General features: G+C 37.4%; 1 protein-coding gene across 3 annotated transcripts in view; it reads right to left on the bottom strand.

The window, feature by feature from the left end:
* Positions 1-4,603: 4,603 nt before the first annotated feature.
* Positions 4,604-12,785, bottom strand: part of GOLGA4 (golgin A4) — a gene marked incomplete at its 5' end in the record, with an annotated part of 103,425 nt that continues 95,243 nt past the window's right edge. For 2 of the 3 annotated variants that reach the window (XM_084618165.1, XM_084618163.1), the window contains 3 exons: positions 4,604-5,356; positions 7,450-7,514; positions 9,614-9,700. In XM_084618165.1, coding sequence (XP_084474291.1) covers positions 7,485-7,514; positions 9,614-9,700 — 117 coding nt within the window. In that variant the 3' untranslated portion in view covers positions 4,604-5,356; positions 7,450-7,484. The remainder of the gene's footprint in view (positions 5,357-7,449; positions 7,515-9,613; positions 9,701-12,785) is intronic. The other variant, XM_084618164.1, reaches the window with a different exon arrangement.

A 12,785-nucleotide genomic window follows, 5' to 3' on the forward strand; every position in this document is an offset into this window, starting at 1 on the left:
TTCCATTATTTTAAGGGTACGTTACTACACATGTGAAGCACTAACCACCTACAATGACAGTATATTCTATTGCAGATATTGTATTTACTGTCCTGGGTGGTATACTTCCTCCTGTGCTTGCTTAGGAACAATATCTGCATCTACTTAATTGCTCTAATTCAGTAAGACATCACAATCCTAGGAATAGTTCTATTTGAAGCGAAAAGAGGAATTTTACGTCAAGTAGTAGGAGAAAGAATCCTTGCTTTTAATCTTATAATTAATCTGTGGAACAACTTGTCACAAGACATCACCGACAGCAAGAATTTGGTAGGATTCAAAAAGAGGACTAGACATGTAAACAGACCAAAGTACCAACAATTACATTAGATAGGATACTATTTTTAATAACTCACTTCTGGGCATAAACCAGACTGGAAGGAATTGGGAGGAAACTTCCCCAAGAGGTTGCTTATTTTATAATTGCACACTGCAAGATTTCTTGCTGATGCACCTGGTAAAGGCCATTGTCAGAGTCAGGCTATTAGAATGGATAGACCACGGGTCTGATGCAATACAATATGGCAATTTCAGTCTGTGTGGGAAGAAATTTTTCTGCATAGTTCCTTTATAGATCAGCCATGATATGAAACTTTTATACTGACTTCTATTTCCCTTTGTACATACTTCCTACTTAGCCAACTCATTTCTTCCCCATTCAAAAGCTCATTTTTCAATTTTAAAATTTCAGCAGAGCTTCTCCATGAATTATTGCATTCCAGAAACAGCAGATCAATGCGAGAAAGATCAGCAAGTTCAATATAAAGCTGCAGAGAATTTCTTCAGGTCATTAGCTGCAAGTTTTAAACCACAAATGTATGCTAACTTTGGTGCATAGAAAATGACTTTTATAAGCTTCTAAATACTTCTTGCTTGACTGTTTTGATTACTCTGTAAAAGATATACTGCCTGGCCCTAGTCAAAAACAAACAAACAAAAAACACCTTTAAGTGCTTCTATTCAAAGCTGGGCAATGCAAGAGCTATCTTTCTTGAAGACAATGGGTAGACATTCTAGATGTGATAACACAGTCCTTTCTAGTGCTTATAAAACTGCCAACATATAACCAGTGGTAAATAGGGTATATGCTACCCTGTTTGCCCGTTTTATTTTAGTGAATTTAAATGCTTGTGAAAAGCACTTGAGAATAAAGTCATGTAGCCACAAAGAGAGATATTGCGCCAACAGTGAAGGCTTCTCCAAAACAGCCCTGCCAACATGCTTCAACCCTAGCCTATAGGAGGAGGACCAGAGAGATGGAGGTAGCTCAGTCTTCATGCCTCTTCAAGCCTTGGTCTCTCTGCTGAGATCATTGCCCCCTCGCGTTGGTTATGAGTGTAAAGCGTAGTGGTGGATTTTGTGATGGGGACATCAGCTGACTAGGAATTGAAGAGAGACAATCAACTCATTTCATACGTCACAGCCAGATGGCAGTGATTTTTGGTCCTCACTGACCAGGTCTGGTTTAGAACCTATAACCCAGAGAGGAAAGTCTTCATACTCTACCGGTTCCCACAGCCACCACTCTTTTCCTCCCTTCTCCTCCATCATCCATTATTCCAAGGTAGTTTATATCTGTATTGGAATTAGTAGCAGTATTTTAGTATGCTCTAAGAAATACAAAAGCCACCACATTTAAGGTGAAACACTCTTTTTCCACGCTCATGCTCCGTAGACATTTTTCTTTTTTAAACTCTAAAATAATTCCATGTTTATACATTCTTTTATTAAGTTCTGGAAGTAATTTTCTTGAGTTTTGTTATAAACTCAAACTGTATCAGAGTCTTGTGCTTAACACCATTTCTATCACCATTACGTTAAGAAATATCTGTATGACGAGTGAAGAATTTATAGCACTTTTCTTAAGCTTTTCAAAAATAGTGACTTTTGGGAGCATTTTTGTTTCCGCTGTAAATAATTAAGAAAGCTGGATGGTAACCATATAATACACTTTTAAAAAAATAAGATCACTTAAGATGTGATGACAACAGAGGTTAGAAAAAAAAAGAATTAATTTATTCACTCCAAGCTGTAGTAATGTTGTTTCAATAGTATATTGACTATCAATTTCAGTTCAGTTTACTGCACTCGAGTCATAACAGCCCTAATGTAGTATCTTGTGAGAAGGGGGGGAAGTGATCAAAGCCTCATGAAAAATGTCCAGATGGTGAAGAATGAGACAAGACACTGGAAAATACAAGTGGTTATAAACTTCAGTGTCAGGGTAATAGGCTGTTAATGCATTTAATTTCCCATGGCATAACATTTATACCTTATATGGAAACCTAAGCTTGAATTGTGTATTTTAAACTTTTTGTAATGGTATTGATAGCAAAATTATACAAACCCTTAGAAGGCCAGCCAAGAAAGAATAGAACATACATTCTACAGATCCACACGTACAAATCTGAAATCTATTCAAGGTTGCTGATGAACATCAGCCAGTATTCTGTGGAACAAGATTCCCATACACAATGCAGAACATACAGTAGAGAAAGCCAAAAAAGACTCTTAAGAGAGAAACTACTAAAAGAGTTTCTGTGAGAAAGTATCAAGCGTATCAGATACAGTCAAAGAAGAAAAAGCTCATAAAGAACAAAGGGAAGCAGCAGTGTAGTCAGAGAGTCTATTGGTAACAGAAGAGTTGGAGATATTTGCCATTGGGTGTTTGAGTACCAGAGCTTTATCACAGCAAGCAACATTGAAATGCTCTCTTCTCTTCATATCATGTTTGATTGATCAGGATCAAAAGAGAAGGATTCAAGATCTCTTCTGGACATCACTAACTATCTAAAGAGCACTACAATACTGAACTCTATGGAATGATCTCTGCTGTTTCCTTAATTGCACTAGGGTACAAAATTTTTGAAGATGAACTGAATGCAAAGAGCATTTCTTGCAACTAAACACCCCATAACAGGGTCTCCTTCTACCTGCAAACATTTTGCCACCGATTTCTTTAGTTGAATAAGAATCCTCAGTAATATCTTTCAAGGCTATTAAAAAGGACTACTCAACTCCAGAAAACATTGCAAGGATGTATTTAAATGTTTTGTTTAACCCTGAAAAGTCACTTGTCAAAACCAAACCAATGAGGTACTGATCTTCTCTCCCCTTCATTTGTTTGTAATGTGGAAATGTGTCAGTGGATTCTAGGTTTTTATTTCATAGGTAAGGTATGCATCTACATTTCTAATGTCAGACTCTCAGATGAGATTAAAACAGATCCTCTGACCAGTTGGGGTCATTAAAGATCTCATAGTATTTTCCCACAGAATTATTTAATATTCAAAGGATTTGGGCTTAATTCCAACTGTGGGTAGTTACATTCTGCCCTATAAAAATTCCCCCAATGTGAAAAAAAGCCACTTTTCATTTTCTGCCCTGAACCACTGCACTACGTTGCTTATGTTGGAAAGCGTGCACTGCGTCCCACCCGTGAGCGTGAGAATTACACGTTTTCCGCATTACTCAGGAACGATGAAGCTACGAGACCACCCCAAACTGATGCCATTAAAATCCTCCTTCTACGCCATCATTTATTCTGTATGTTATTTCTATTATGATAGTGCCAAGGAGCTGCAGCCAGGGAGCAGGACCCACAGTGGTAGGTGCTGTATGATGTGTTTTAGAAATATTTTAGGCAGTATACAAAATTATTGGTTTACTCTAGGTGTAATATCAGAATTCTTTAATTATTGTGTGTCCAGCTATAGAAGTCTTGAAGGGAAAGTAAAAAAACCTAAGTTTTTAGAAAATAACTTTACCTTATATAAGGTCTGATATGTCAGTTTAACAGGGCTTCCAATGTGCATCTTGTATTGCTGGCATTCTACATGGCAGCTGTCAAGTATGGTTTAAATCTCTTTTTTTGTAGTCTTGATGCACCACAAGCAATCAGCTCTTACCCATTGTTGGTACAGGACTGAGGATTGTCCCATCTTGGGCCATGGAGCAAATAGTGCTTTGGCAAGTAAAATGGTATGTATCTTATAGTGGCAGTTAACTAATAAACAAATAAAAATCTGAAGTTATCTATGTGCATGGAACATTAGAGGTAATACTAGCAGAGAGAAACTAATTGGCAGATTACAGATGAGAATTATTCCCACAACTATAAGCACTTGGGATGGGGAAGTGTGGGTGTTAAGTTTTACCTTCATCCGGATCTACCGTACTGTGCCTGATACCCCTATAAACAGAGAACAATTGATCTTTACCCATATGGGGATACTTGGATGAGGGTTTAGAGGATCAAGCTCCTTTTTGCATTCCAATAACCCTGTGGGTATAACAAAATATACCAAGTGACTCTCTTGCTTTCCAGTTCATCATGTTTTCTATGTCTGTCATTGATGCTATGATCCTCCAAAGACTTATGCATTGGAGTGGCCCCATTAATTACTTACATGCCTGAAGTTAAGTGAGTCTTTGAAGGATCACGGCCTTAGGTTGTAAACATTCCAAGCAAATGTTGCCTTAGGGTCTTGTCGGTGGTCAAGAACAGAGTTGCTCCTCATTACAAAAATATGTATAGTATAAAAAATACACGCAATTCCAAAACTGTATAGTAAATAAAACTTTATTTCATCTCAGCTCCTGCCAGATTAGCATTGCCAGTCACAGATCAGCATATGATACAGTTATGTATTAACTATTTACAATTTACAGTAGTGTATTTCTTCTCCAGAAAATATAAGTACAAAAGCTAAGAGTAAATACATGAGGTACTAAAATTTGGATTTATTGTAAGCAAAAGCTTAAAGAAATGGCCTTTAGCAAACAATCAAAAGATCAAATTGGAAGAAAATATTCAAACAAATGGCCTAATTCACCAGGAATCACCCACTAACTGCTACCCACCCAAAAATGTATTGCACAATTCATTCAGTCAGTCAAGAACTCAGAAATAAATAGAAGAGACAACCTGTTAAGTTCAACTCTTAAAAACACCCAGTGAAACCTGTACTGAGATACAAGAGCGGGGCAAAGTCTTTCTAGGTTACAGTCTTTTTTTCTCCCTTTTAAAAAAATAACCTTTAACACAAAATAGAAGACAGTATTCAATACAAGGGGGAAAAAAAGACTCCTCACCAGATTACCACTGATTAGCATCTCTTCTCAAGGCAGTTTTAACGATATTCACGGTCCAAAGTGTGTGTTGATTTCCTCAGTCTTACTGCTCCATTTGGGACCCTGAATAATAGTTTTTCCTCTTGTCCATTCTCAACGGAGAACAGAGATATGCATGTATTTCTAAGCAGCATTGTCATAAGACCTTACTATCACCATTTCTTCAAGATGGTCGTAGCCATGACTAGGGAAGAAAAAAAAAAAAGTAAAGGCAAATAAATGAATGTTACATTGTGAAGAGAAAAATACAAGCACTTTTGGTATTAAAATAAATAAATCAGGAGAGCAACTGAATCTGATTGCTGGAGAAAAGCAACAGGAGACAGAAGGAGCTTGGATTTGAGGTCAGGCTGAATGACTCGATTTATTCTGTGATCTTGGGCAAGTAATTCACTTGCTGTATATTTCAGTCAACACAACTGAGAAGATGAGTAAAAGATAAGAACCCACTGGAAACTACATACTGCATCTGAGCATCATGCCTAGTTAAGTAAAATACAAAACTGAGTTTTAGAATGAGACAAAATGTTATTCCCCCTTCTTTCCTATCAAGACCTCTAGTTAAAATGACAGGAAAGTAACAATACCCCACTTCAAAACAATTCCTGCCTTGGCCAATCATGGACATAAATCCCTTCTACCTAATCAAGAAGTGTACACCTCACATTTGCAATGCAGTCAGCATCACCTTGATCATAAGTTGCCTAGCGGCAAGAATGTCATATTTGGGGGGCAATAAACTGTCAGAATCCATTAAAGCTTTGAAAAACGAGGACTGCACAATTTACTCTTGCAATGAGATTTTACGAGATTATATAAGATTTACATGTGCAGGCCTCATTTACGTTAGGAAAATGACCTATTGCTGACACCATGGTCAGCATCAAGCCCCTTCTTTGCTCCTCCTAAATGATGCTGAAAACTGTTTTACTGATAGAAAGGACAAAACAAAAAGAGTAAAGGGATTACATCTCAAGCACGCTTTCTATAATGGGGTTGAAAGTAGGTTTAGCCTGTCGATACTGACACCTCAACCATTTTCAGCCATGGCAAAGGAAAAGTCAGTTGACGCTAATATCCCAGAAAAGTAAGGACCAGAAGAAAAAACTGGGCGTAGAATGCAACATTTAAGAGAGGATGAAATAAGGATAAGAGTAGAAACTTTAAGGACCGGTAGAGAGGAACAGATTTTCCTCTTTATAGAACTCAAAGATATATTCTGCATTTAAGTTGTGTCTGGTTTAAGTTTTAAGAGAGAAAAAAAAATTAAAGCAAGCTCAGCATGTCCCACAGAATTTGTTTTGAAATATTATACATTTTAAATCAGAGTGCTAATCAGATTAGATTATGTAGAAAGTTGTGACTATTTACCTCCATGTCCTATTACTGTGGATCATTATTGTTTTAATTTTTACCTTGAGTAGTCTGATGCCCCTTTTCATTGTAAACCAACCCAACCACTTGGTCTCTAACACTAGAGCTATTTGCGCACAGGTTCATTAATGAAGCCAAACTAATTTGTAACAAATTCTGTAATAACAAATATTGTGACATCCCCAATCAAAAAGGTCTTTCCTCCCCCTCTTTGCTTTGTCATCTCGTTACCACCAACCTATGGCTCTGAAGCAGCAAAATACTAAAGTACGTGCTGAACTTTAAGTAGGTTTGAAGTCTAATTTGAAGCCAACTTGAAGTTAAGCACAAGCTTAAGTGCCTTACTGGATCAGGGCAATATGTATGCAATATTTCATTTTAAGTATTTTATTAAATTAGGAATCCTTTTGAATTTTATATGGCATATGGATCCATTTTAAGCACCAAAGTAAGTGAGCATATTCCAGTAATTTGACTTACCTATTTGCTTATTCAAGTAAGAAGCCCAGAAAATGATAAAAGCACAAATAGAATAAAGCCAAGTTAAATATATTTTATATTACAGGCTATTTGATTAAGAATCTTTTTTCTACTCCCTTTTGACATATCTGAGGTTTGTACAGCTCTGAATCAGTATCTGAAAAGATGCAAACTATCCTCTGATCAGAAAATATATTAATCTTGAAACTGAGGCTTACTTCTTACAAACTTAACTTTGTAAAGCAAAATAAGATAAACAGTTAGTTTAGGGGTATATTACGAGCTTGTCATGCAAAGAGCATTCCATAATTATGAACAAAACCAGGGAGGAGAGAAATAAAAATCTAGTAGAAGGATAATTAATCGCATGCTATAGATTTGACCTTCAAATAAAACACAATACACATATTAGGCTTCACTCACCCACATGCTAACTAAGCACAGACTGATGGGAATATTCAGAAGATACCACTGCGAGGTGAGGTAAACTACAAAGCCAGGAAGAAAAACACCTTATTGGAATATTTTATTAATAGCACAAATTTGAGCTCAGTGGACATCTTGTGCTTACATATGAGGCTGAGAGGATTAGAAAGAAACAACACTGAAGTAAATACTAATGTACCAAGGTCAATATCCCAAGTCAATTTATCTGTGATTTGTTTATAAAAAGTTTCAGGAGAAACTCTAAGATATATGCCCATTGTATAGGTAAGGAAAAGATCAGGCACTAAAATGGTAAATAAAACTGAGAAGCATCCTTAACTTACTACAGTGTAAATGAGTTTTGCTACTGAAATAAAACAAGTTGACAATTTACACTTTTATAATCTGTAAATATTTCAGGCAAAAGTTAATAGGAAGATCAGATTTTTCCTTATCAGACGAATCAAAGGATTCCAGACTTGTTTTAAAAATGTACGTTGATGCTCTAATTTAGACAATTTATACCACTAGAAAGGAAATTTAAGTGTTTAATAAATGTTTTTCAAATACCACCACCACTCTATTATGAAACAGGGAGAAGCCCTACATCAACTGATTATTAATAATAATATGCTTGGATAGTTTAGTCTAATCCCAGCAGCCTAAATCTGTTTATCTCTTACACACAAGTACATCAAAAAGTTGAGTAAATATCTAAATAGGTGCTACTCCAGGCAGAGTAATAAGCTAATAAAAAGAATAAACTGGTTAGAAATGTTTAATTTTGAAGGCTTGGGAGGTGGTTAAAAAGGTAAGAGTTATTTCTTTTAATATTTGATTAAATTACCTTTGAAGACAAGCATGGTGCTAATCATTTCAGACAACAGGGTGCAGACACTTTCAGTGCAAGGACTGCTGAGCTGGGAGAGGAAGCTACACTCTTTTTGTTTTACGAGTTTCAATAAATATTTGGAGATTGGGATGGACTGGCCAAGAGCCATGTCTGGACTAGAATACTTATCAATACCAATGTTGCTTTTACATTATAGTTTCCTTCAAACAAAACACCTTTAACACCCCTTCTAACAAAAATCTATAATTTTGCTTGTTGTGTTCAACTCTATGTTAACAGTAACTGAAGATTTTTTTAAAGTTTGCTTCAAAGAGGTCAATGTGTTTGTGTGATTTCGTAAAGTGAAACATACGACTACCTAAAATAATAAACTTATCTGTCTCTAAAATGATCAGAGATAGCCAAGACCAGTAGAGAGAGAAGAAACAAGACCAACTGGGGAAGTACAAGCTACAATAAATTCTTAACTATTTATTTTACTGGCCCACAAAAACAGGAATGATCCTACTGAGTTCAGATATTGTGTAGAGAAAATATTTTCACAGCCTTTCCATTAATAAAATGCCTTTTATACTTCTAAAATAATGATCGTGCAAGGAGTGCTTTTTCTGATTAGAACTAGATCTTGCTTCCCTGAGAGCATAAAGTACTCTGCTCCTGGTCTTGCAATTCATCTACTTGGAAATCTTTTTGTAAAGCAAAGCACTCCTCAATTCCTTAAATAACTGAAAATCTAGCCCTGAGGAGCTATTAAAGACACTAGTATAGTATGAGTTCTATTTTGTCCCCCAGCAAAATCTAGACTTCTCTATGCTCACGTGACATATCCCATAATGGGAGAGCTGAGCAGGCTTTTCATGTTTGTTGTCAATTTAAAAAGGCATTCTACTCTACATCAAGGATGTATCTATACCGGCTGTATTCATTGCTTTTCCCCTCTGCTGTTCTAGGGGAAAGCTCTATCAGCAGAACTTTGCTATTGTACCCCAAGCAAAGCCGAGTAAGCACAGGAGTTGTTACCATTTTTGCTTTTAGTAAGGACAGATGGCACAGTGGAAAAAATGCCGACACACTGGCTACACAGTGCTCCCATTGTCACTATCACCAGTGGAGCTGCTCCAGTACTAGACCAATGGCAGGACGTATTAGTGGAGACAAGGCCCTTAATTTTTTCTTTTGTCATAAACTCAAGCCTTCTTCTACAATGGGAAATTCCCCTGAGGAAGGGAGAGGTGTTAAACAACCAAGTTTCACCCACCTATGTCTAGCAGCCCAAGTTTATATATCCAGTCTACTTATAAGGCTTACCAATGGTCGAGCATCTTCTCGTTCTAAGATCTTCTGAGTTTGGTCGGCTGGGAACTTCAGCACTGTGGTTATAACCTTTGCCATTGTCTAAAGAAAAAAAGTGAATGGTCGATAAGTAACTTAACATACATAAGAAAAGATTAAACAGCTGTTTAACCGTTACAAATTTATTCATTTATCCAAGTGCTGTATGTTTTTAGTAATGTCAATGGAAGCCATTGCAAAAAGAGTCAGATATGCACATCTCATTTGCTTGACAGATGGTATGTTATGTGAATTTTATGGAAGAATCTTCAGTTTATATGATCACAAACTGCTGCTTCCAGACAACAATATAAGCTCAGTAGTAAGCACAAAGCTCAAACACGTTAACCTCTTTTACAAAATGGCACGACTGACTACTGCTGAAAAAGATTCAACCATTCCGGAGATCTCTTCCTATAAACAATCTAATCTGTATGTCACTGCAAGATACATTTTTGTAGTCACATGAAATAATGCTCTACAACTCAACTGCATTCACATCAGCCTGGCATCTTGTAAAACAAATCCAGACGAATAAGCTAGTGCACAAGCAGGTTCCAAGATTAACTGCAGAACTTCATTTGTGGAAACATTAATGACAGGTGTGTAGTACGTGGCACCGATACAGCAAAGTGCTCTGACGTTCTCTTATGAAAGGAGTCATAACTAGAAAGCATTAATGTTAATTCAGCTTATAACCACACCTGTATGAGATAGGTAAGAATCACCTCTATTTTGTACGTGGAAAACAAAACAGAAAAGGTCATATCAATAGTTACACATTAGGTGGCAGAGCCAGGATTACAGCTCTCATTTGAATGTTTTAGCCACCAACATACTCCCACCCGAAACAGGACCAACGCTTCCATTGTCATTTTGGTCAGCAACAACAGAAGGTAAGGGGGAAGGAGGTGTAGGAACATGGGTGAATATAGGTGGTCAGGTGGTTTTGCAGGAAATGTCAGGTGCTTTCCCACATGCTGCAACAGCTGTAGGTACAGCTCTAGGAGAATGTGCTATAAGAGTCATACTTGCAGCTCTCACACTATGCAGTGGTGACAAGATTGCTGCCCATCTACTGCTATTGTTTCCCACCGGTTCCGCACAGATCACTGCGCGAAGAGGAGGAGACAGCAGTAACAATAATGAAGCAACTGGAGGACATAATTGACCACAACCATCATAAAGGTGAAAGGGTAGTCCAGATTAATTCATCTCATGTATATTTACATATAGCTACTACCTAGCTATAAAGCTGAAAGAATTCCCCTTGCTAACTGTTCTGTTCAATCAGCTTAATTTAAGCTATTTACCGTTCATGATTCAAACTCAGAGGTTCTCAGACTTCATCGCACCATGACCCCCTTCTGACAACAAAAATTACTACATGACCCCAGGAGGGGGGACCGAACCCTGAGCCCGCCCAGCCCCGCCACCCCAGGCAGAGGGGCCAAAGCCGAGCTACACTGCCCTGGGTGGGGGCCCAAAGCCAAAGTCCAAGAGCTTCAGCCCCAGGCGGAGAGCTTGTAACCTGAGCCCTGTCATTAACATTTGAAGCCCTTGGGCTTTGGCCCTGGGGTTCAGGCTTCAGCTTTGGCCCAGGCCCCAACAAGTCTAATGCCAGTCTTGGCGACCTCATTAAAACAGGGTTGTGACGCACTTTGGGGTCCCAACCCAGTTTGAGAACTGCTGAAAGATATTGAGGAACATCTCTGATAACATAAATCAGCACCAAAAACTTTTTTAATTTCTCTTGTCAAACCCCTCATTCACCGCTTAAGACTGAAAGATCACGAAGCAATGAACTCGGAATGTACACCCACACTTACAGGACAGCTACCTCTGAAGCCCTCACTATTAATTTCAACAGGACACAATGGTATGCACAAGATAAAAATATACATGCACTGCAAATACTACATGAAAATACTAATATGTACATGCCAAATAAAGGTTCTTAAAGCCTTCTTTCTTGAAAACGTATGTTTTGTAATTTATCACTAGCATTGCCTTGAAATTCTTCAAGTTCTTGCAGTCACTAGGGAAATTTAGAAATAAAATTTGTTCAGGTCCATATGATTGCAAATAGTGTGACTGAAACTTACAGTCATTTTGGAATTTAAGACTATACGCTTTACAAAGTATTTACCTGATTATGCCTTTATTACCTTGACTATATTTTTCTAGAAAAATCCAGGTGAAGCATCATAATAACCCCTACCTTTCATACCCACATACACAGAAAAAAGTTCTAATAAAATAGCTGATTGTTTACATTCCTACTTCTTGCCAATTCTTTCAAGGAGCATAGAGTATTTACAAATGTCCTTGTGAACAGACAATATCTTAAACAGTTTCATGAATGGATATTTCTTAAAGATATCAAGGCACTCTATAGTTGAACAATATTGCTCCTCACAAGCAGAACCCACAAATTTCACCACAAAGCTGCATATAACTGTTCCATACTGTCACACAATTCCCTATTTGTTGCTACACGATTCAGTATTATTGCCAAGGCTATCCACCTGCCATGCTTCAGTGTACAAGCCAGTAACAGTGAAAAATATGTCTAGGTTCCCCGAGAGCTCTGCATGCATCTAACTAATTCAGAAATACAGGCTGGAAATCAACAAAATCTGGAATTATTATGACAGACCACCCTTCCATTTCAATATTTGCAAAGCAGCCTCTGTAACCAACACATGAATTGCACACATCGGAGGCAGACAAACAACACAGAGATTGGCATTTTGACTCTAGAACAGACTCCAAATTGTATACTGAAATTGTGAGTCTCAGCATCTGTAAAAGCAATGCTCTAGATTTCTGTAAGAACTGGGCTTTTACCGTGCTTGACAAACAAAACTTCAACACAATGTCCTAAAGATGCAGTATAACTATATTTGGTTAATTCAGTTATTCACATGGTAGTTAAGAACATTATTTTACTGCACCACAGAGTGTGCTATGCATCTCACAGTACAGATAAACTTAACAAGGTGCATTCCCAGAAAAATGTACACTGTAATTTCATATGACACAGTAAAGTGGCACGAGATTAAGTAGGGTAGGAAGACAGTTAAATTACATTGGTTACTCAAAGGTGTGTGTAGTGTGACTGAACAATTTATTTTTGTAGTTTGAA

The sequence above is a fragment of the Lepidochelys olivacea genome (genome assembly GCF_965140295.1).
Source record: "Lepidochelys olivacea isolate rLepOli2 genome assembly, chromosome: 2".
NCBI classification, from domain to species: domain Eukaryota; kingdom Metazoa; phylum Chordata; order Testudines; family Cheloniidae; genus Lepidochelys; species Lepidochelys olivacea.